The following is a 20,682-nucleotide window of genomic DNA, read 5'->3' on the forward strand; positions in this document are numbered from 1 at the left end:
CAGACGCCTAGGACAGACCTAAAATTTATAGACCTGCCCTTTGTCCTGCAGGAGAAGAAAGGAAATATTCCTTCTGGGTCTACAGCCATTCTCCTGTCTTTTCCCCTCTCTTGCTCCACGCTAAACAGCCAAATGATAAGAGTTAATGCTTAATGCATGTTCTCAGGTCTATTCTTCTGTTGCCTAGCAACCATCAGGATGGATGTTGAGCACTGAAAGGTGGCCAGAAATTCAGAAAGCCAAAGGGTCAGACTGAGTCCCAGCAAATGAAAAGAGTCTTGCCTCCAAACTGACTTCGAGGGGTTTTTAATTTTAAAAAACACAATAATCATCTTAAGCCAATTTTTTTTAAGCAGCCTGATCTCATGGCAGCACTTACTGATGCTTTTCATAAGAGGAATATTATCATGATGTGTATGATTTACTTTAGAATTCTCCCACTCTATCACCTATGCCTTCCTGGGTAAAGTGAAAATAAGGATTCTCTTCAAAGCAGTTTGGCATTTTAGTCCTCATACTGTCCAGGTCATTATTTTGAATGAAGACATTCTCCTAAACTCGCTTTGACTCTGCCCCATTCTAGTCTCTTTCCTGAGGGTACCACTGCTGCCTAAAATATACCTGATTTGGAACATGCTGGTTACCAGCAGGTTAGAGAGAATTCATGATACTCTGAAGGGGTCCAAGTTCAGGACCATGTTTATGATCATGTTTGAAGAAGACAGATGGGAGAACTACACAGACTCCAGAGCCCTGAAATAATCTATACACTGGGGGCTGCTTTGAGTAAAAGACCATGAAAGGATGTGCTAGCCCACCTTACTGATTCTGAGTTTGAAGGGAATAAAAACTTGAAAACTAAGAAGCTGCTGAAGACATTGAATTGCTAGCACATTGTTCTTAATGCCCCAAAAGCTGGATTCTGGATGATAATTTTAAATACCTTTCTTTAGTCCTTTAAAAGCAAAGAATTAAGATTACATTTGATATTGTTATCCATGCCCAATTCTTCAGGAAACTCATCTTACCATTTGTTTTCAATATAGCAATTCTATGTTGCCAAAATAGAAAGTGTTGCATATAATTGACTTAGTATGTTCAATATCTGATTTTGGTAGGTGGTGTTTAATTGGGTGTTTTATTATTTAATATGTCACTCAATCTTTGTTCTTTTGCTCAGGGAGAACCTGGAGATCAAGGCGAAAAGGTAAGAATGATTCTGCCTGTAATTATCTTTTTTTTTTTTCCCTAAAGAGATATCAAACCAAACTATATAGAAGTATGGATGACTACATAGCAATAGATATAGATCCATAGATAAAGATAGATCTAACAACCACTGTTCGTGTCAAACTGTTAATTAGTAGAAGGAGAGAATAATGTAATTCTTATGTATGGACAGAGGTTTGGGTAAAAAGGTTTAAAGAAATGGAGGGAAAGGGAGAAATTTGAACATTCTATGTCCAGCTCCTAAGTGGTTTTCAAAAATCCCTAGGCCTGCAAAACTTCTGTTTTTGCCTACTTGCTATTGCCACCCCAGTGCTTTTCTAAGCGTCCATATCTCTCCCTACTGCTTCTTAGGTCATGAAATCAAAGGAATACAGATGTTTACCTGCAACAAATACATTGGAAATTGCCCCACAAAAAATTCCTATAAAAAAAGCAAAAAGAGAAACAAAAGGAGGAGGAGAGTGCCATATGTTAAATTTCTCACAGACGTCCTTCCTCACTGCTTTTGGGGCGTCCTGATTATTTTTAGACTCTCAGTGCATATTGTGGTGCTAATTTTCCTGGTTCTCATGCTATTTACTTTAATAATGCTTGAGAAATGTGCTGCCTGCGTAGGAAGCTACCAAGACACTGCATCATGCTCTTCAGAAGTGATGTGATCGTTCTGATAAATTAATATCATCACCTCTAATCCTAAAAGAAGTACATCTAAAGACCCCGCACACTTCCTGAATGTAACTATTTTTCGGCACTGTGAAGCAAAAATTAAAAAGGCATTTATTTAAATGGAGGGAGAGCAAAGCAGAGGGGATAGCTCGGTCAAACCCTTCATTTCGCGACCACTCTGAGCCAGTCTTCCTAATAAGAAGGTTTGTTGTGTGTGTTTTGTTTTTTAATAAAGGGATTTCCAAGCAATCTTTTGAAGAGTATGCTAATAGGCTGCCTGTCAAAGGTTCCTCATAAGAGATTATCAGTACATTTATTTGGTGTCCAACCAGTTCCTTGTAATTAACCTGAAATTAATTAGTCATCAGATCACTCTTTTGTGTAGAAATTAAGGAGGGGAAAGGATCAGTGCCAGCACCATTCCAGGGATTCATCAGATAGAGCCGCTCGGGCTCCCGTGCTCTGTGGTGTGTCGGTCACCATAGACAAACACCTGAGCAGGTTAGCTTCATACGTATGTGAAACACGAAAAGAAAATGGAAAGAAAAAAGTAAGTCTCTCTCCCCCACATCTCTTCCCTCTTCCAGGGAAACCATCATCAGTACTTTATCTCTTATTTAAAGGAAATTTTTAAATGATGTAAAAGTGACCCCTTATGAAGCTAAACAGAAGGGTGTTCCAGCTTATGTAATCTATGCACAATAATTCATTGTTACCGCTAATGGCTGTCATTAACAGCTTATGCTGCATCGGATACTGGCCTAGTTGCTTTACACACAGCATATTGTTTATTTCTTATAACCCCATAAAGCATTCTTGCCCTTCTGTTACACATGTGAAACGTGATGTAGGGAGGATTTCATTTGCCCAGTAGGTGCTGGAGCTGGGCTCAGTCTCTCTGGCGCCAAAGTCCATGATGTTTCCACTATAACATGCTGTAAGACTTAAATGAAAGAATTCAGCTTTGAAGGAATCAAAGCATGGATAATGAGTGAATGACTTTTTTTTTTTCCTAACGCATTGCTTTGTGGTAGAAAGGAGATGTAAGTGAGGGAATAAGCACAGGAAATCTCAAAAATAACCCAGAAAGCATAAACTCTCCAATTTCTTTGACTATAATTAAAAAAGAGAGAGTGTTCAAATAAAATACAAAGTTCATTTCACAAATGCAAAACACATAGGTGCAGACAAATTAATCTTCCGCCCACAGTTTTGGGGGCTGTGTCATGTACTTTGAAGCCCTGGAGATTTGATTTGAGCTGAACTTGAAGACAGAATAGGATTTACACGGGCCAGGGCGGTGGGGCAGGAGCTCAGGTGGCAGGAATGGCAGGAAGGAAGGACACGCTGGTGCTAAGGCGTGTGGCACATTGAGGGAATGGTCAGGAAAAAGGCTTTCCTGAGGAGAAAAGAGATATCGTTAAGGAGGCTTTACGTGCCGGAATGAGCTAGTAGAAGTCCCAGAAAGTACTGCTTTCTGTTGCTATCATAGAATAGTTTAAAACTGTTCAGCTTTGTTCATTGTAATAAATTTTATTTGGACCACTTGATATCAGGCAGCTGTTCAAGTAAAAATACATTAGCTCTGTAGAACATTTGCAACAGATTTTAATATATAGTGCAACATGAAAGCAAACTCAAAATAATGAAAGCTACTGTGTGTAATGTCACCGATATATTTTACTATATCTCTCCCCCCGCCCCTTTAGGGAGAAGCTGGAGAGAATGGCCCCAAAGGTGACACAGGCGAAAAGGTACAGTGTTGTAAAATATAAAAGAGTATGTATATGAGCAAGAAATATTATTTCATGTATGTGAACACAGAAGATTTTGAGACAGGTAAATGAGTGGTGGTAACTTAGTATGATAAGATGGGAAATAATTCTAGAATTTTAGAGAACATTTGAATATCTAACTTATGAAGGTGATTGTTCCACAAACTCCTAGCTACAAATTTAAATATTTTATTTTTTTTATTTTTTTTATTTATTTGACAGATAGAGACATAGAGAGAGAGGGATCACAAGCAGGGAGAGTGGGAGAGGGAGAAGCAGGCTTCCCGCTGAGCAGGGAGCCCAATGTGGGGCTCGATCCTGGACCCTGGGATCATGACCTGAGCCGAAGGCAGATGCTTAATGACTTAGCCACCCAGGCGCCCCCAAGTTTAAATATTTTAAAAGTAAAATGGTATGTCACAAATTCTAGAAATGTGTAGCTAGGTTTGCAGTAATATGGCCTTTAAGGAAGAAAACCATTTATTCATGTGTAAGTCGGGCACTCCCTTGATACGCAGAGATACAAAAATAAAGTTTCTAAAGTGATTCCATTTGTTCCAATTTGGGGGGAGAAAAAGTCACAGGATTGGGATGAGATTTAAAAGTTTGAAAGTAAATGTCATTTGATTAGAGCCTCTAATGCAATCTTGAAAATTTGCCTTGACCTGAAATCTACTAAATCCAGATATTTTGTCAGCCTTTGTGTTGTCTTTTTATTTTTTAATCTTTTAAATCATTATTAGCATCTATATTACAGTGGTCTTGTGGCTCATCTTTCTACCTCTTCCCATCACCCCCCTCCCTGTCTATCATTATAGTTTCTGCTTTGGCTTCATACTTCACAGATATCTCTAGCATAAGAAGGGTATTTCATTTCACTTGTGCTGTAAAGGATTAAGAAAAAGATCTTTTAAGAAACTGAAAATAGAATAGGTTTTCATGAAAATCAAGCTAAGTAATTGAGTGATAAAAAAAGATTTATTCATTTAAGCTTAGAGTTGAGGATAAAAATATTTCACTTTGAAAATTATTACAGTACAGATGGATAATGGTTAGTCATAAAAGCATCCCCATAAAATAAAGAGAAATGTATCTTTCTCATTCTTATAAAGATTAATATAAATATGGCATGGATGGTAGGAATTAATTAATATCACCAAGTCACAGTTATGTTTGTATTCGAAGAGCAGTCCAGAAATTAGAGTGGACCCTCAATCTCTTGTAGACTGAGGTTTCTCACCCTCAGCATTATTGACATATTGGGCCAGATAATTCTTTGTTGTGGGGGCTGTTGGATGTTTAACATCATTCCTGGCCAGCAGCCGCTAAATTCCAATAGTTGTGACAACCAAACCTATCTCTAGACATTGCCAAATGGCCCCTGGGACACAAAATCACTTCTAGTTGAGAACCATTGCTGTAGACCCATTTTATATACCTGTCAAATTTAATTATCATGCTACCATCAAATATGACATACTTATGCTTAATACTTAATAAGACCAATGGTATACTTTGATCACTCTTGAAGTCAGAATTTCAAACCCCAGATATATAAACTTGGATGTTATATTTAACTTTCTTGTTTATACTTAAAACCAGAGGTCAGCAAACTTCCTATTAAGGGCCAGAAAATAAGTATCTTAGGTTTTCTGGGCCTTGTGGTCTCTGTCACCACTACTCAACTCTGTTCTTACAGTGTGACAGCAACCATAAACAGTATGTACAGAAATGAGTATGGCTGTGTTCCAGTAAAACTTGATTTCTGGGCACTGAAATTTTAATTTCATGAAATTTTCACATACCATGAAATATTATTGTTCTTTGATTTTTTTTTTTTTTTTTTTAGCCCTGTAAAAATGTAAAAACCATTCCTAGCACATGGGCCACACAAAAGCAGGTGCTAGCTGGAGTTGGCCCACGGGCCTTAGCTGCCAATCTCTGCTAAAGAAAGGAAATCTTCTAAACAGAGGGCGTTTTTTTCAAGTGAAAAAAGCCTATGCCAAGTCTGAACTACACCTATGTGGATTTCTGTAGAGAATTTTGCGCTTTAAAAGAAGATGTATTTTTAAAGCTTCATTTTTGGAATGTAAGCCAATAATCATTTCTTTAATCACACATTTTTAAATTTCAATTTTCCAGTAGTAAAGCAACTTTTTTTCTTTGAAAAGATCTTATATTAAATCAAATCATTTACCATACCGACTCACATAGAGTAAACTCTCAATAAATGTTAGCTTTCTTACCACATGGAAATTGAAATCAACTAGATGGGCTGTTTTCTTTTTTATCAAAAATTGTATTAGTCAACTGAAATTAAGTACAAGAAATGTTTCAGTTAAAACGGAAATCATTTCTATAAACTTTCAGTGGGCCTAAAAGGGGATTGTAAATAAGAATCTGTAACGTATAATATGTAATCTGACCTGTAGTATTCATCCCGAGAATGCTATAATTGGAATATAATTTTTGATGTGTTTTTTAAAACATTTCCTGCTTCTGTCATATAATTTGTTTCCAGTATGTTGGAAACACTCTTCTCACGGCCTTTGGGTTCAGTATGTGAAACTCATTCATCATTAACCAAGTTTGAGATGTAAAATCAAAAAATGCTTTTTTTTTCTGCCATTGAAGTAGTAAATTACGTCATTGACTGATTCACTTTAATAGGATTTTTTTTCCTTTTGATCCAACTCTGTGCCTTTGGATGGTAAAGCAATCTAAACCTTTCCAGACTGGTCATCTGGAAATGCTGTGGAACTGTAAAAACCACGAGGGTGGGTTTTGTCCCTGGCCAGCAACTGCAGTGCACTCCAGGCTTGAGAGTAACACACCAAAGAACAATTTCAATCATGTGTGGAGTTACTACGCAAAGGTCATGTTCTGCTCTTTGGAGCATTAATCCCACCAACAAATGTAGAAATGGATTTGTTATCTCTTTCAAGCAACTTGAAAGTAGGTGTTTCTGCGGCAAGCTGAATGGTTTGATCATGCCAATCTGTTATTCACAATTCAGTCTGCTGATTCGGAAGCTCCACCTTTCCGGTCTTGGGACGACCTGACAGGTGCCTTCACTTTCTCTGGTCCCTCAGTCTCCATTCCCGGAAACACACTGCCTTCTTGATTTATGCCTACATAGCATCTTTGATTTGCATCCTCTGAGCCTTTTCAGAAGCCGCATCCATATTTGGAGCTACCATCAAATTATCTCTTCTTAAAATCACATGTGAAGGTCTATCTCCGTGGGCCCCCACAGTCCCCCACCCCAGTCAGTGCGGGGCCCTCTCTAACTCGGCACACGTGGTTGCCTCAGCTTAGAACACTCTTACTGTCTGTCCACTCCCACCTCCACCATTTATTCTTCAGTCCCCTGAGACCACCTTAATTTGTAAGTCATTTCCCTGGGGCAGCCTTTCAGTCTCCTCCAGATTGGTTAGGTTACCTACTCTATGCTCCCACAACACTCTTTAAAATCCCTTTCTTAACTGTTATCAGGGTTTATTGTCATTCCTTGTTTAACTGGACATCCATCCAGCTCATTGGGAAAGAAAAAAACACATAAATAAACAAAAAACCTATATGATGCCAAACTATTCCCAGCACCAATCCAAGTTCCTGGAACATACTTGTAAGATAATAAATATTTATTGAATAAAAAGTTTGTTTTCCTTTCAACTGCTTTTTATTTTCATGGAACGGTAGAACTTTTTCCTGTGACATGCATTTGTTTATCATGTCTTCTGCTATATACAGAAATAACAGTATTTGCCAAACATGAGAATCTCTTCCTATTTTTTTAAATTTTTCTTTAAAAAAATGGAAAGAAAGGAAGAAAAATAAAGTATTTTTCATGCTTTCAATCAATAACATTTTTGTTTGTGTATATTAGTATGTGACTATCATGAGCACAGGCCAAGGGCGGGGACTGTAACTGCATTGCTCCCTGTTCTCACCCACCTCCCCGCATCCCTGCAAACAGAACACAGCTGGCTCATAATCAGTGCTCAACAAACACTTACCGAATGAATTAATGAATGATAAAAATGTCACCACATTTACTTCATTTATCCACCTAGACTTTATTAATACATACATAACATTATATACTATTGTGTTTGAAAATAATCACGACCAAAAATAGAAACTCTCTGTGTTTGAATGATCAAAAGTCAAATTCATTTATCTAGAGTGTCTTCTCAAGGGATTTTCCCATTTGTGACTCGCCCTGTGGAAACGTGTTTCTAGACCAGCCAACTTAGGAAGCAAAGAGTGTACTTAAGACATAGTTGGGTTTTTCTGACTTTAATCTTGTATTCACTTTCACTTTTGGACGAATGAGGATTATAAGCACTGACTGTTTTATTTCCACTACTTGCAGGACTATCCTTTAAAATGTTTAACTTATGACTGTCTTTCAGCAGTTGTCTTGCCACTTAAAAGTTATAAAAATTCCTCGAGATTTCACAGTCTAAGTTTTTAAAAAGAGAATTAAAATATCACTCACAGTCCCCTTAAATGAAACTGCTCCAATTTCCACAAATAAATCAGCCTTTCAGGAAACTGTCTTTTTCTCTCCATCCGCTTTCTATGAGAACTAAATCTAGTCCTTAGTCTCATCGGTGGATTATCCAGCCACTTTCCATTAGGACACTAAAAATAAAAGATTTTAAACTGCAGTTAACACAAGTGACTTCCTTTTATTTACAAGTTGACTGCAACTTTTAAGCCCTGTTGTCAAAATGAAATAAACCAATAATTCTCATTCTAATAAAAAACATGGCTATGGAACTTAGGAAGCCCAAAATTCACTTATCTTCTAGTTCCTTCAGTTTCCTTCTCTATTCCATGAAAATGGTAATATCTGCCCTATCTCATCGGAGTTTTATGGGGTATAAGTGAGATGAGAGAAGGGAGTTAGCAAAGTCAAAATTGCTTTTAGGAACACAAAGGTCTTATTGCGCAAAATATTGCAAACCTGATTCATTGGTGTTGATAGCTTTCAGATTTGATTTAGTAGAAATAAGTATTATTTTATTAGCCACACCTATTTCACTCCCCATTAGGAACTCAGTGGAATGTTAATGATCAGAAAGAGAAGTCAGTATAAGACAGTATTCAGGGCCCTTATGTTTTGTCATGTTTTAATTTTTCCTTGGGTAATAACAATTACAGACATCAAAGAAGCTCACATATGTATCAGTCTCTTCAGTAAGTTGATTTATGATTTCCTTCTCTTTCCTAAGCTTTTCCCTCCTAAATTTTTTTTTCATTTTGATCCTTGACTGCTGACTTGTTTAAAACATTCTTTTTGAGATTTGTTCATTGATTTGCCATATAGGTATCGAGCATCACCTATGGGCTAAGCACTGAATAAAAATAGACACTGAATATGCCCCCATGTGGCTGATTGTCTGATGAAGGGACAGACAATGAATGGGCAGAAAATATAAATACGTAATTATGAAGTGAGCTATGCAGGACATGAACAGAGCTCAGTGCTGTGTGGTAGGATATTGTATGTGAGGGGCATGTGTCTGAAGTTGGTTGGTGAAGGGTTCTTTGAGGCAAAGCCACGTGAGCTGAGACCTCAAGAAAGAGAAAGTGCCAGCCTGGAGAAGAGGTGGGAAGAATTGAGCGAGGGGGACCAGTGCTCCATGGACAGAGGCCTGAGGCCTCATCTGTGTCTCTAAAAGAGAGTAATGAGCAGCTTCCCAAATCCAGAACAAGGAACTAGATCCCTGGAGCTCCTTGAACACTTGCATGGATATGACAGCTGAAGAAATTCCAGTATGTACCTTCCTCCTGTGGCAGTTCCTATTTTCTCAACAGTCTCAAACGGCCAAGTTTTCTCCCTTTTTTTTTTGCTTGTAGCATGTTCATGGGACAGGGGGTTAGAAGGAGTTTGAAAACCAAGGCACTTTTGTTGGCCTCATTTTAGAAATAGATGGGCATTAAGGAGGGCACGTGATGTAATGAGTACTGGGTGTTATACGCAACTGATGGATTGTTGAACATTACATCAGAAACTAATAATGTACTATATGGTGGCTAATTGAATTTATTTTTATTATTATTATTTTTTATTATGTTATGTCAATCACCATACATTACATCATTAGTTTTTGATGTAGTGTTCCATGATTCATTGTTTGTGCATAACACCCAGTGCTCCGCGCAGAACGTGCCCTCTTTAATATCCATCACCAGGCTAACCCATCCCCCCACCCCACCTCCCCTCTAGAATCCTCAGTTTGTTTCTCAGAGTCCATAGTCTCTCATGGGTAAAAAAAGAAAGAAGCAACATTCTTGACTAACCTCCATATTCTTTTCCACGAATCCCTCTCTGCTGATTTTATAAGCATATTTGCTTTGGGAATGTAGTCACCCTCTGTGGTATCCTGATGGAGTACAGTACCTTTTAGGAAAGCAGATTCTACCTCAAGATTTTCTCTCAGGTCTTACATATGTCCCTGCCACCCAGGAGTCATCCATCATCCTGTAATTTTCCGGTGACTGGGTCACAATGAAATAAGTGTAAAGCTAGAGAAAATGTGCTGGTCGTAACTGTGACAGTGCTTCGTGAGTTAAACAAACCGACCTGCTACGTGGCTTTTTCCACCTCGACATCATTAACCCTTTGACTTCATCTGTTGAACCCTGACTTTCTGAAGACGGAGAGGGTCAAGGAACTCCCAGTAACTGAGAGCCCGTGACATGCATACATTCCAGGAATAGAGAAAACCAAAATTCCAGATCTCAAAATTATAATTTATTACTTTAGAATACACTTTTAGCACTGTATCAAGGGAAGAGATACATATTTATATGTTTCTAGTGACCTCAAGGAATATAGCCCTTAAGTATTTTGCATTCAAAAGAAACCCATGTTTTTATTTTTTTTATTTTTTATTTTTTTTAAAGATTTTATTATTTATTTGACAGAGAGAGATATAGCGAGAGAAGGAACACAAGCAGGGGGAGTGGGAGAGAGAGAAGCTGGCTTCCCGCTGGCTTGGAAATTGTTGACATCTTAACAGATGCCGTGTTGGTGTGGTCTTATGGAGCATAGTCAGGCCTGTTAGTCATGGGACTCCTTTGAGTGCCATGTTGATAATGGCTCTCTGTGTGCTTCTGTGTTTCCTATTCTCATAACTTGTGCACTAATCTCTCATGGGTTTTGTTTTAGGGTGACCCTGGATCATCTGCTGCAGGAATTAAGGTAACTATAACCTTGTAGTGTTTGTACCCCAGGAGTTACAGTTTTGAATTTTATAAACCTCTGCTTTCTCTTCTTTTGTACCAGTTTTGATGGTTATAACTGTTTTTATTCTTCTGCAATAATCAGCTCCCAAACTCAACAGGGAGTATCTGCTGGAAATCTGATAAAGGCTTAAATAAGAGGTCTTGCCTTCACTTCTCTCTGCAGTTGGATTTTATGGAAATGGGGATTTGTTATGTGAGCTCTAGGTATGATCACAGCAAAAAAAAAAAATTCCTGTCTCCGGTGAGATATAGAGTAATAGAATAAAGTGAATGAAATGCATGTGATCAAGAAGGCTAGGCCATCTCTGTGAAAGTGTCCAGGGGCCTAAAGGTTTTGGAAAACTCTTGTAAGATTGTTTTTATCATCTTTGGTTTTCTTTTGGCCAGGGGGAACCTGGAGAATCTGGTCGTCCAGGGCAAAAGGTAATATGTGTCTTCTAGTGTGTTTTTTGTACTGCCTCATATTTGCCATTTTATACCTACTATCCACTGTGTGATATGAAAACAATTATTGGAAAATGATGTAGTTTTCGTGCTTTGCATGCAGAGTGTTATTGATTGTTTTGCATTTTAAAAGGGTTGATGCTGACCATGGCAAAATAGAAAATGCCCTGTACATGTAAAAAAGATGCTTTATAAACTAAGGTCTGCCTATACTCAGCTGTCTGAGGCTAACAAAGATCAGTCAGGTTGGAATGCCAACAACTTATCTTGCATGTTTAAAGTTACTCTGCATGTTTCTATCATTCATGAGAAGAAATGAATATTTACTAAACTGTTTCAATTGGGCATGATAGCTTCTTATATTCCTTTTCCTTTCATTTCAAATACTTCCCTACTGATAATTTTTTTGTGTGAATTGTATCTACCTATGCAGTGAATGTTATGTTATACAAACCAGAGTTGTTAATAAACGAAGTTTTAATTGGAGACACTAGCCAAGCACTTTAACCAATCTGTGAATACATACATGGATTTCTTTTAATCATTTGTACTTCACTTCAGTGATAAATTAGAGGATATGCAGTGATAATGTTTAGATTCGTATTCTCATTTGAGTCTGAGGCAGGAAACAACTGTTAGCAGTTTGTTGTCTGAGCATCTGGATATCAGTGCCCAGTGCTGTCAGATTTTAGGTGACAGATGTGTTGGAGCTAACGAGTAAATGTGAATTCCACATTAGGTTAAATCTCTTAAGATCATGACTTTCCCTTTATCTAGCAATAGCTGATGTTGTAGGAAAAAATATGATTAGAGACATAGAATCTATCTCATTAGTGTAAAGGAAAAGAAAGAATAAATCTCATTATAGCAGTTTGGAATCCTAAGACCTGGTAAAATAATGTTCTTACACTCTTGAAGTCACTGGGAGGATGATTGCTTTGTTTTAAACACTTAGGATTAAAGTAATTTTTGAGCAGGTCTTTCATGTTCTTTTAAAATTCCCTTTAATTTAAAAATAGAGTTTTATTTTGAAACTCAGGCTGTAAGAGTAATGATTCATCACGCCCAGTTTCAGGTAAAGTTCAGACTTTTCCAAAGAGCCCAGCAGAATTCTGCAAATTTTGCTATTTAATTCCTAAGATTTCCTACTGATTCTTTATGTAAGAAATTTGAAATCAACGGTATCATCAGAGATCCGTGGTCTGCTTTGGCTTGAAAAAGCAAATAATCTTCTCAGATGATCTAATTTTAGGCCCCTTCATCTTTAAAAATTAAAGGCTAAATTTAAACTGCTCTCCAAATATGTGATATACTAAAAGAAATGTCTGCAGGATGATTATGCCCTTTTAACAAAACAAAACAAAACAAATCTGCTATAATTTTGCATAGGTTCCACTTTTCAGAGTGGAAGATCCAAAATGATTTTCAATTGCTTAATAAAATATTGCCTTATCATGATTATTTAGAAATACAGTTTAGAGTCATTCCTGGAAGTTTATAGGTTTACATATGGAAACACTGGATTTCCTTTGTATTTCATTAAAAATCTGCTTTAAATTATATGGAGAGAAGGGGTGGATTCATTAAAAGCTCACAACCTATCTGAATGAGTACGTGCCCTGAAACGAACAGCATTTTTTTCATCAATATTTAGGCCAGATTCTATCCTTTGACGCAATCTCACTTGCCCACAATATTTATGACTTCCTTTGTCTAATATCAGGATTTGGCAATACTTACCCCAGCATTGCTTTAAAAGTAGAGTATTCCCATGCTTGCCGCTTACTTAAGATTAGAAAATGACAAGCAGAACTGAGTACAGAATCAATTCAAGAGATCTTCCATGGCATTTTCCTCATCATTGAAGAACTGTGTTGTGGATTCTAAACTTAAACTCCTGCATGAGGGACATTCCAGAAATGTAGAGTATCGTGACAGAATGAAAAGCCCATTGATGAGCTTTCCACTGTCTGGTGTTGTCCAATAATGTAGAATGATTTCATCATCATTTTTTTTTTCTTTGATAGATTCAACAGTAAAGTATATGATTGCTACATGAGTTAGAGTCTGTATTTATGTTTGTAAACTGAATGTGTAGATTTGTAAAAACAGATATTATGTTTCATCACATAGTTCTTTCTAACTTCTCTGCATCTTTTTAAAATATATTTTTTAATTTTCAAGGGATAAAAATACTTGATCCCGCTCTGGAAGGGATCCTGCCAGTTGAAGTATATCTAAAAGTACTGGGGACAAAAGCAGAATCCCAACTTTGACAGCAGACAAGGGTCTCCTTTAATGGAGGGTAAAGAGTCAAAGGGAAAGGAGAAGTATAATATGTAAGGTTTAATCTACTTGGACAAGTATTCTTTGAATGGAAGAACAAACCCATTCTTAATTATGACCCAGATCTGACCTTGGGCCATTCATACCCAAGGCCTCAACCCAGAGAAGCTCCTGGGCCAAGAAATAAGCAAGAGTGGAGAAGTCAATAAAAACTGTGTCTCACTGGAAGACAAGCCTTCATGGTATAAATACAGGGAATTTATATAGGACGAAAAGTCTTCCTAAGAATGTTGAGATGTTCCACAAAGGGTAACATTAAATATTTTATAATCTTTCATTGCATTGACTAAACATAAATTTGGGAAGTTCAAATCCTTTCTGAAATATTTTTCCTTTAAAAAGTCCATTTAATAAGGTAATATAAATACATACCTACATACATACACATGTAATATAAGGAACAGCTAAATGCTAAAGTCTCTGTAAGTATTCAACCTACATTGTAAAATATCCCATAACGTTTCATTCATATTTCTCATTTTCTCATTTTCAGGAAACATGGGCGTGTGTCTGCGTATGCATGTGTATATATATATCTTTTTTAAAATAGTCATACAATCCTTTTAATATGGTGAGAGGGAAGTGTATGGTGAGAACTTCTGCAGGGAAACAGTGTTACGACCGCTGTATTTTCACACGTTTCAAACTCAGGATGCCCTGAGTTTCAGGGGCCTTTCCGAAAACAATACAAAACTATAAATTTGTCACCAATAGGTTTACTTTTATTGGTTGTATATTCTACTGCAGTTTACTGTATATTCGAAGGCCTTGTACTTTTCTTTTGTCTTTAATAGTATTACTTTCATATCGTGAAGAGCCATAATTTGCTCTGGTATTATCATTACTTTTAAGTAAAAGAGAATCTTCAGTAAAATATGGATGCAGCCCTTCTACTGGATCTTCTTAAAGTTATCAAATGAAGGGCAAAGGGGAAAGAAAAAAGAAAATCAAATGTATAATGTATAATGTGTCTTTGGGAAGTTTAATCCACTTGGACAAGTATTCTTTGAATGCAGTCTCAAATTCTTAATGATCATTCTTTCTTCTCTGGTGTAACCTCATCTTAGTCTTACTGTTCACTGTACAAAATTTGAGTTATATAGTTTCAAACAGCATTGCTTTTCTTTTGCATTCCTGAAGTACCTGTGACCTAAACCATCAGGATAGTCATTGTTCCCTTTATGTCTAACCATACGGCTTAATAAACAGTCTCTGGAGTCATTTTTTGATAATACCAGAGCAAATTATGGCTCTCCATGATATGAAAGTAATACTGTTAAAGACAAGATATCTGATTGTAGGTTTTCCTTGGAATGAGGATTATTAAAGCATTTAGATGAAAAGAAGTGTCTCCCTTTACCACTTTTATTTAGTTTAATGCCCTAGTCTCTTTTAGTGTAGTTGTCTGTCCCACTGACTGACCATTTTGAAACAGTGTGTGCCTTTGACCCTCAAATGTTGTTTCCACAAATAATAGTCACCTCAGTCCAATGTAGGATAGACTTTCATTTTCCCCGGTGATTCCTTTATGCTCCTTTAGTGGAATTCAGGAGATTTTCTAAGCAATGTAACCTCTTGTCACTATACTTTGTACTTAAAATAATGTAGACAATTCTGTGAAAATGAGATTTAGCTTGACTCCAGTGTGCTCACACAAAATGTACCACTTAATCTCAAACCTGTATTCAGGAACAGCTGCATGCATGGTACCATTAGCCCTAAATTGCTAAGCAGGGTTACCCAGACTCAACAATTGTCAGAAATACAGGCTGGAGTTAAGTATAATCTTAACCATGCATTTATCTTCTCATCATTCAGGAATGGAAAAGAAATCTTACTATACTTTTAAGTGAGCAAGACTTTTAATGTATATTGTTTTGATGTGACCATCTGTTCACACAGCCAACTCTTGATTATCTGAGGTAAGACAGCCCGGGAATAGGATGCATTATTCAAATGCATACATAATCCTCATTTCAGCAAAGAGCTTCAGCTTCCGCAAGAAATCACTTACCAGGGAATAATAAAAAGTAGGAGTTCCTTTTCCTTTTACTTCTCTTGCTTGCCTTCTGGTCGAATTGCTAATGAGCAGTGAGATGGCAGGAAGAGAGAAAACCCTGAAAAATCTGCAAAATGGTCAACCAATCCCTGAATCAAGAGTTGACTGAATTGTATAATCTCACCAAAGTTCTTAAAACTAGACAGTATTTATATATGTGTGTATATATATATGTATATGTGTATATATATATATATATATATATATGTATATACATATATATATAGCAAGTATTCAGTTAGGAACATTTGCCATGTTTTTCTCCAGATACTATGACTGAGTGACTATTGTTCTATAATGCTATGTGATTTTCCTGTGTAGGGTGAACCAGGGCTTCCTGGGCTTCCTGGACTTCCGGGGATAAAGGTAAATACTGCACTGACAGTCTCAGCTTCATAGAACTGTAATTGTGAAAGTCACAGAAATCAAAGGAAAATAGGTAAAAATGAAAACTAAAAATATAATGCTATTCTTTAAATACTCTCCAGCCATCTCAGTCAATTAAATTTTTTAAATCGAGGGGCGCCTGGGTGGCTCAGTCGGTTGGTCATCCGACTCTTGATCTCAGCTCAGGTCTTGATCTCAGGGTCATGGGTTCGAGGCCTGCATTGGCATTTTTAAATTGAAAACTAGGCACGGGTATTGCTGACGTTTGCCATTGCTATCTGGACTGTATATTCTACTATTAGAACCTACTATGCCACTTGAAAAAATGTAAGTGCCACATAGGAATTCTTTAAAGTCTAGAATGTCCACTTTCACGTTTTAATTTTATTCTTAACATCCTGTCAGATTCCGACTGGAATCAGAGTCTTAACATCCCCATAAATCGAACCTTTAGGCAGCTGTTTTTGCAATTCATTCATTGTAACAATCGCTCTAAAATATCTTCTGCTTCCACTTCCTGTCAGTAACTCTCACTGCAAAGGATAAATCAGATGACTATTCTGACCCATATACTATTTCCGTAAACTTTGTGTGTATCTTTTGAAATAATTGCTTAAAGCTTAGTTTGAAAACATTGTTTTACATGTTTTAAAACCATCTAAAAATGTCAAGAAACATACATTTTTTTTAATTGCTTAAACTTTTTCACATGGCAACTGACAAGGCTTAAAGTTCTACTGCCTTAGCAGTGTTGACTCCTTTAAAATCTGCTTTCTAAAGCTTAAAAGCTTTAAAGTGCTTTTTTTTTCATGCTAGAACAGTTTGATAGAGTAACATAACACCAGTATATTTTTCCTTACATTGTTCTCATAGATTTTGAATCAATCTTTAGTGTACATTAGACCATTCTAAAATGAAAAATCCTAGTTTCATTGTGAGGGTTATGTATACTGTTTGATGAAGGTTGTGTTTGAAGTATGGTACATGAAATAATACGGCTTTAGAAATAAACATGTTAAATTATTGAGTTCCCCAGACATCGTATGGTATTATATATTTTATGACTTTATTCGGTATAAGTAACAGACATGAAAACTGTGTTTTTCAGGCTAGTAGTCAGAAATTTCTGCTTGTTGTTTGATGTTTCCCGATTAGTATCATGGACATTCAGATATGTCCTTTTAATATATTTTGTCTTTAGCTTCCTCAGTGAAAAAGTACACTGTATGAGAAAGCTTACTAAAGGGCCAAAGTCTTTTCCTTATCACTTGATATTTAGCATAATAATTAAATATGTGATTTCATATTGTAGAGTTAATTTATGGCAGTTCCTTAGTAATTCCCACACATTAAAAAAAGAGCCTTTTACAAATGATTGGGAGATCATAGATGTTTAAAACAAATTTAAGAAAATTATACTCAACATGAGTTAAAAAGAACATTGTTAACAGCATTATAAATAAGGGGGAGGGCATTAGAAAGAAGGGACATTTGGGAAGGGCTGGGGGAGGGTTTCCTGCAGCACTTACTCCTAAATTGGCAGGGCTGTACTTCCACTGCCCGGCTAGTGTGTGCAGGTACCTCAGCGCTGCACTGAAATGCGCTTGTCCCTTCTCCTGAGTATGAGGCACCGTCTTGGTGAGAAAGATTATGTAAGGGTGAAGGTGTTGGGGTTTTTCCCTCCGAAACAAACAAAAACCAATTTGAATTACTCTATTTATTATCATTACCTCTTATTCATTTTATGTCTTCCACCACGAAAAATATCCCATGGCCTTTCCCTAGTCATATGTGACCTTTTGAACTTTATGACCTATTTTGAACTTTTTCAAATTGGGAAGAGTGTTGGTGATTTGTCACCTCCAGTAAACGCTTTTATTCCAAGCGTCCTAGGACGTTGCCAGATGTATTTTGTCAAGGTCATATAGCTGATATTTTCCTTTGTTTTTTAAACCTCGACTGTGATTGTTGTGATAAGAAGCTATCAATTGACAAAACCTTTTATCTTTCACTAGAGATCCTTTTCTATGCAATTAGCAAGTGCTGTTGGGGAATTACCCAGTATTTGATTTAAATCACAGATTCTGTTTTTGGTTTAATTAGCTTTGTCTTCTAGCTCTAGTTCAGGATATGAGCAATGTTCTTTATAATGTAGTAGGTGCTCAGAATACAGAAGTCATCTTGTGAAGGAGACTATTTCAGAACACAAAGTCATTAGCAGGCATTGGATATTTATAAATGTAGAGTTACAAGTTTATAATCTTACGATATAGCTTCATTAACTTGAGCTGTTCTTTATTCTTTCAATATACCTTGCTTCTACTCAGTTGCTAGCCACAGGATAGTTAATCATGATTTCATAGTTTGAATGAGTAACAATATTTAAAAGATGAAACCACATGTATGGATTTAAAAACGTGTGGTAGCAAGAACTTGTGTGATAGTTCATGCTTTGGAAATACTTCCTGTTGCTATTCATCCCCTTCTTCTCTGCTGGTACTACAGAGAGCATGCAAATGCCATCCGTTATTTTACAAGACATTGAGGAAACCAGCCATGACATACCAGGGAAGCTTTGATTCACCACCTGTTGCTCTCAGGGAATGGTGGGGAACTTAATGAGCACCCAAATGCCTTCCACACAGCTCTTAGGAAATGAGCAAAGTGCCTAAATACAGACAGCAGACTCATCTATCTATCACCTCAGAGTCCCACTCAGAGAAAAGTGCTGATACCTTGGGCATACATAATAAAAGTCACCAAGAACAGGCATACCTGAACTTCAAACTACTCTTAAGCTTCCTGCACAAGTATTGGAAAGTTCTCTCACCATGTGGAAGACATTTGGAATTCCTATTTCATGCATTCATGGTTCATATAGTGTCAAGATGTTCAACTGGGAAAATTAAATTATGCACAATGTACCATGCAGACATTGATCTTCTGGAATAAGCTCAGAAAATGATTTTTATAAACAAGGCTTCATACATGTTTTTCATGGGTAAAACTTACTGTAACTAGCTTTCCTGATATCACCTAAAAGGGTAAGATCTGAAGTTCTTATTTAAAAAATTTTTTTCTCTCCACACTTATTTTGAAAAATGTAAATATGTTACTTACCCCTTTTATGATTACATTACCCTAGTAATGAAGCGGTATAGAGCAGTGATCAAGAGACCTGACTTTAGAACCAGACCACCAGTGTGCGGGTCCTAGTTCAACCCCTCACCAGTAATGAAGCTGTATCATGACATTGGGCAAGTTACGATCATCTCCCTGTCCTCTGGTTTCCTTATAAAATGAGAATCATCACTGTACATAACTCAGAGAGTTGTGTATATTAAGTGAATTAATATATGTGCAGCTCCTAAAATATTGCCAAGCATACAGTTAATCCTATATAAATTTTAACTATTACTCTTTCTTTCTCTTAGAGCAGCTCAGAATATTGGAAACATTGGTTATGTACATGTTCAATATAGTCTTTCCTCATGTGAATAATTTTAACCTGGAGAACATAAAGCCATTTACATTCTATAGGTTAAAAGAGGTAAATTCTGAAAACTCCTTTGCTGTGATAGATGAATGTTACCTTTAAGAGCAGTAAGAAACCTACTTTTTCTTGAACATCACACTATTCCCCTTTTCCTATAACTCAGATATATTCCAGGAACAAAGGATGAAGGAACCATCTGGGCATAAGACATGGTACTGTCAAAATTCTCCTTCCTACACTGTTCACAAGAGAAACTGGACATGTAATGAGGAAAATTTTCTAGGCCCCAGTCATAGTGTTACCTGGACCAAGACATTTTTTACAAATATGGATTTTCAATGAGTGCTTTTCTCCTTTCAACAGAGACCACCAGTTTATCTCATTATATTCAGAAAGTAAATTGGAAAAAATTTATATAACACAGTAAAATTAATAGCATAGGGAAACATAATACAGTAAAAATTACATCGAATGAAAAAAAGCTTTTAGGTGGCAAAAAAAAATTTTAAGTATTTTCCCTCAAGCTTGATAGTTTTCTTCTGGCTTCCACATTAGTGAAAATTTGACATTCAGATTAAGAATTTGAGGATTGGGAGGGTATGAGATAGTAACTAGTTCTTTATACCTCATTATATGAAATCATCGTTGCCACCAAATCATATAAAGGCTAAGCTTTACAGGTGGCAAGAACATTTATGTTGGCATTCTTAGGATTAATTACAGTGTTCAATAATCTAATAGAAATTTACCATCTAAATCCACTGGAGATGAGGTTCCTAACTCAGAAACATCAAGTCACATTTTAAAAGCGAGTGGGGAAAGTTTTTGGAAGTAACAGAGAATGTGAAATGTATTCCTAAAAGAAAAAAGAAAAGGAAGAAATACTGGTTAAAAGGATAAGATTGTGTTATTGTTACTTATAATTATTTCCTTCCTGCACAGAGTGTGTCTGAGCAGCTGAGTAGTTTAAGAATCCAATTAGGAAACTCATGCAACCAGAAATCAGAGATTTTTTA

The 20,682-nt window shown here is 36.6% G+C and overlaps 1 protein-coding gene across 1 annotated transcript in view; it reads left to right on the forward strand.

The window, feature by feature from the left end:
* COL25A1 (collagen type XXV alpha 1 chain) overlaps window positions 1-20,682 on the forward strand; it is a 452,975-nt gene that overhangs the window by 376,905 nt on the left and 55,388 nt on the right. The window contains exons 14-18 of the mRNA XM_028121315.2: window positions 1,181-1,207; window positions 3,606-3,650; window positions 10,858-10,890; window positions 11,322-11,357; window positions 16,105-16,149. Coding sequence (XP_027977116.2) covers window positions 1,181-1,207; window positions 3,606-3,650; window positions 10,858-10,890; window positions 11,322-11,357; window positions 16,105-16,149 — 186 coding nt within the window. The remainder of the gene's footprint in view (window positions 1-1,180; window positions 1,208-3,605; window positions 3,651-10,857; window positions 10,891-11,321; window positions 11,358-16,104; window positions 16,150-20,682) is intronic.

Source organism: Eumetopias jubatus, unplaced genomic scaffold, assembly GCF_037043125.1.
Source record: "Eumetopias jubatus isolate StellerSeaLion01/CBP00866 unplaced genomic scaffold, mEumJub1_p1.0 scaffold_2, whole genome shotgun sequence".
Lineage (NCBI taxonomy): Eukaryota > Metazoa > Chordata > Mammalia > Carnivora > Otariidae > Eumetopias > Eumetopias jubatus.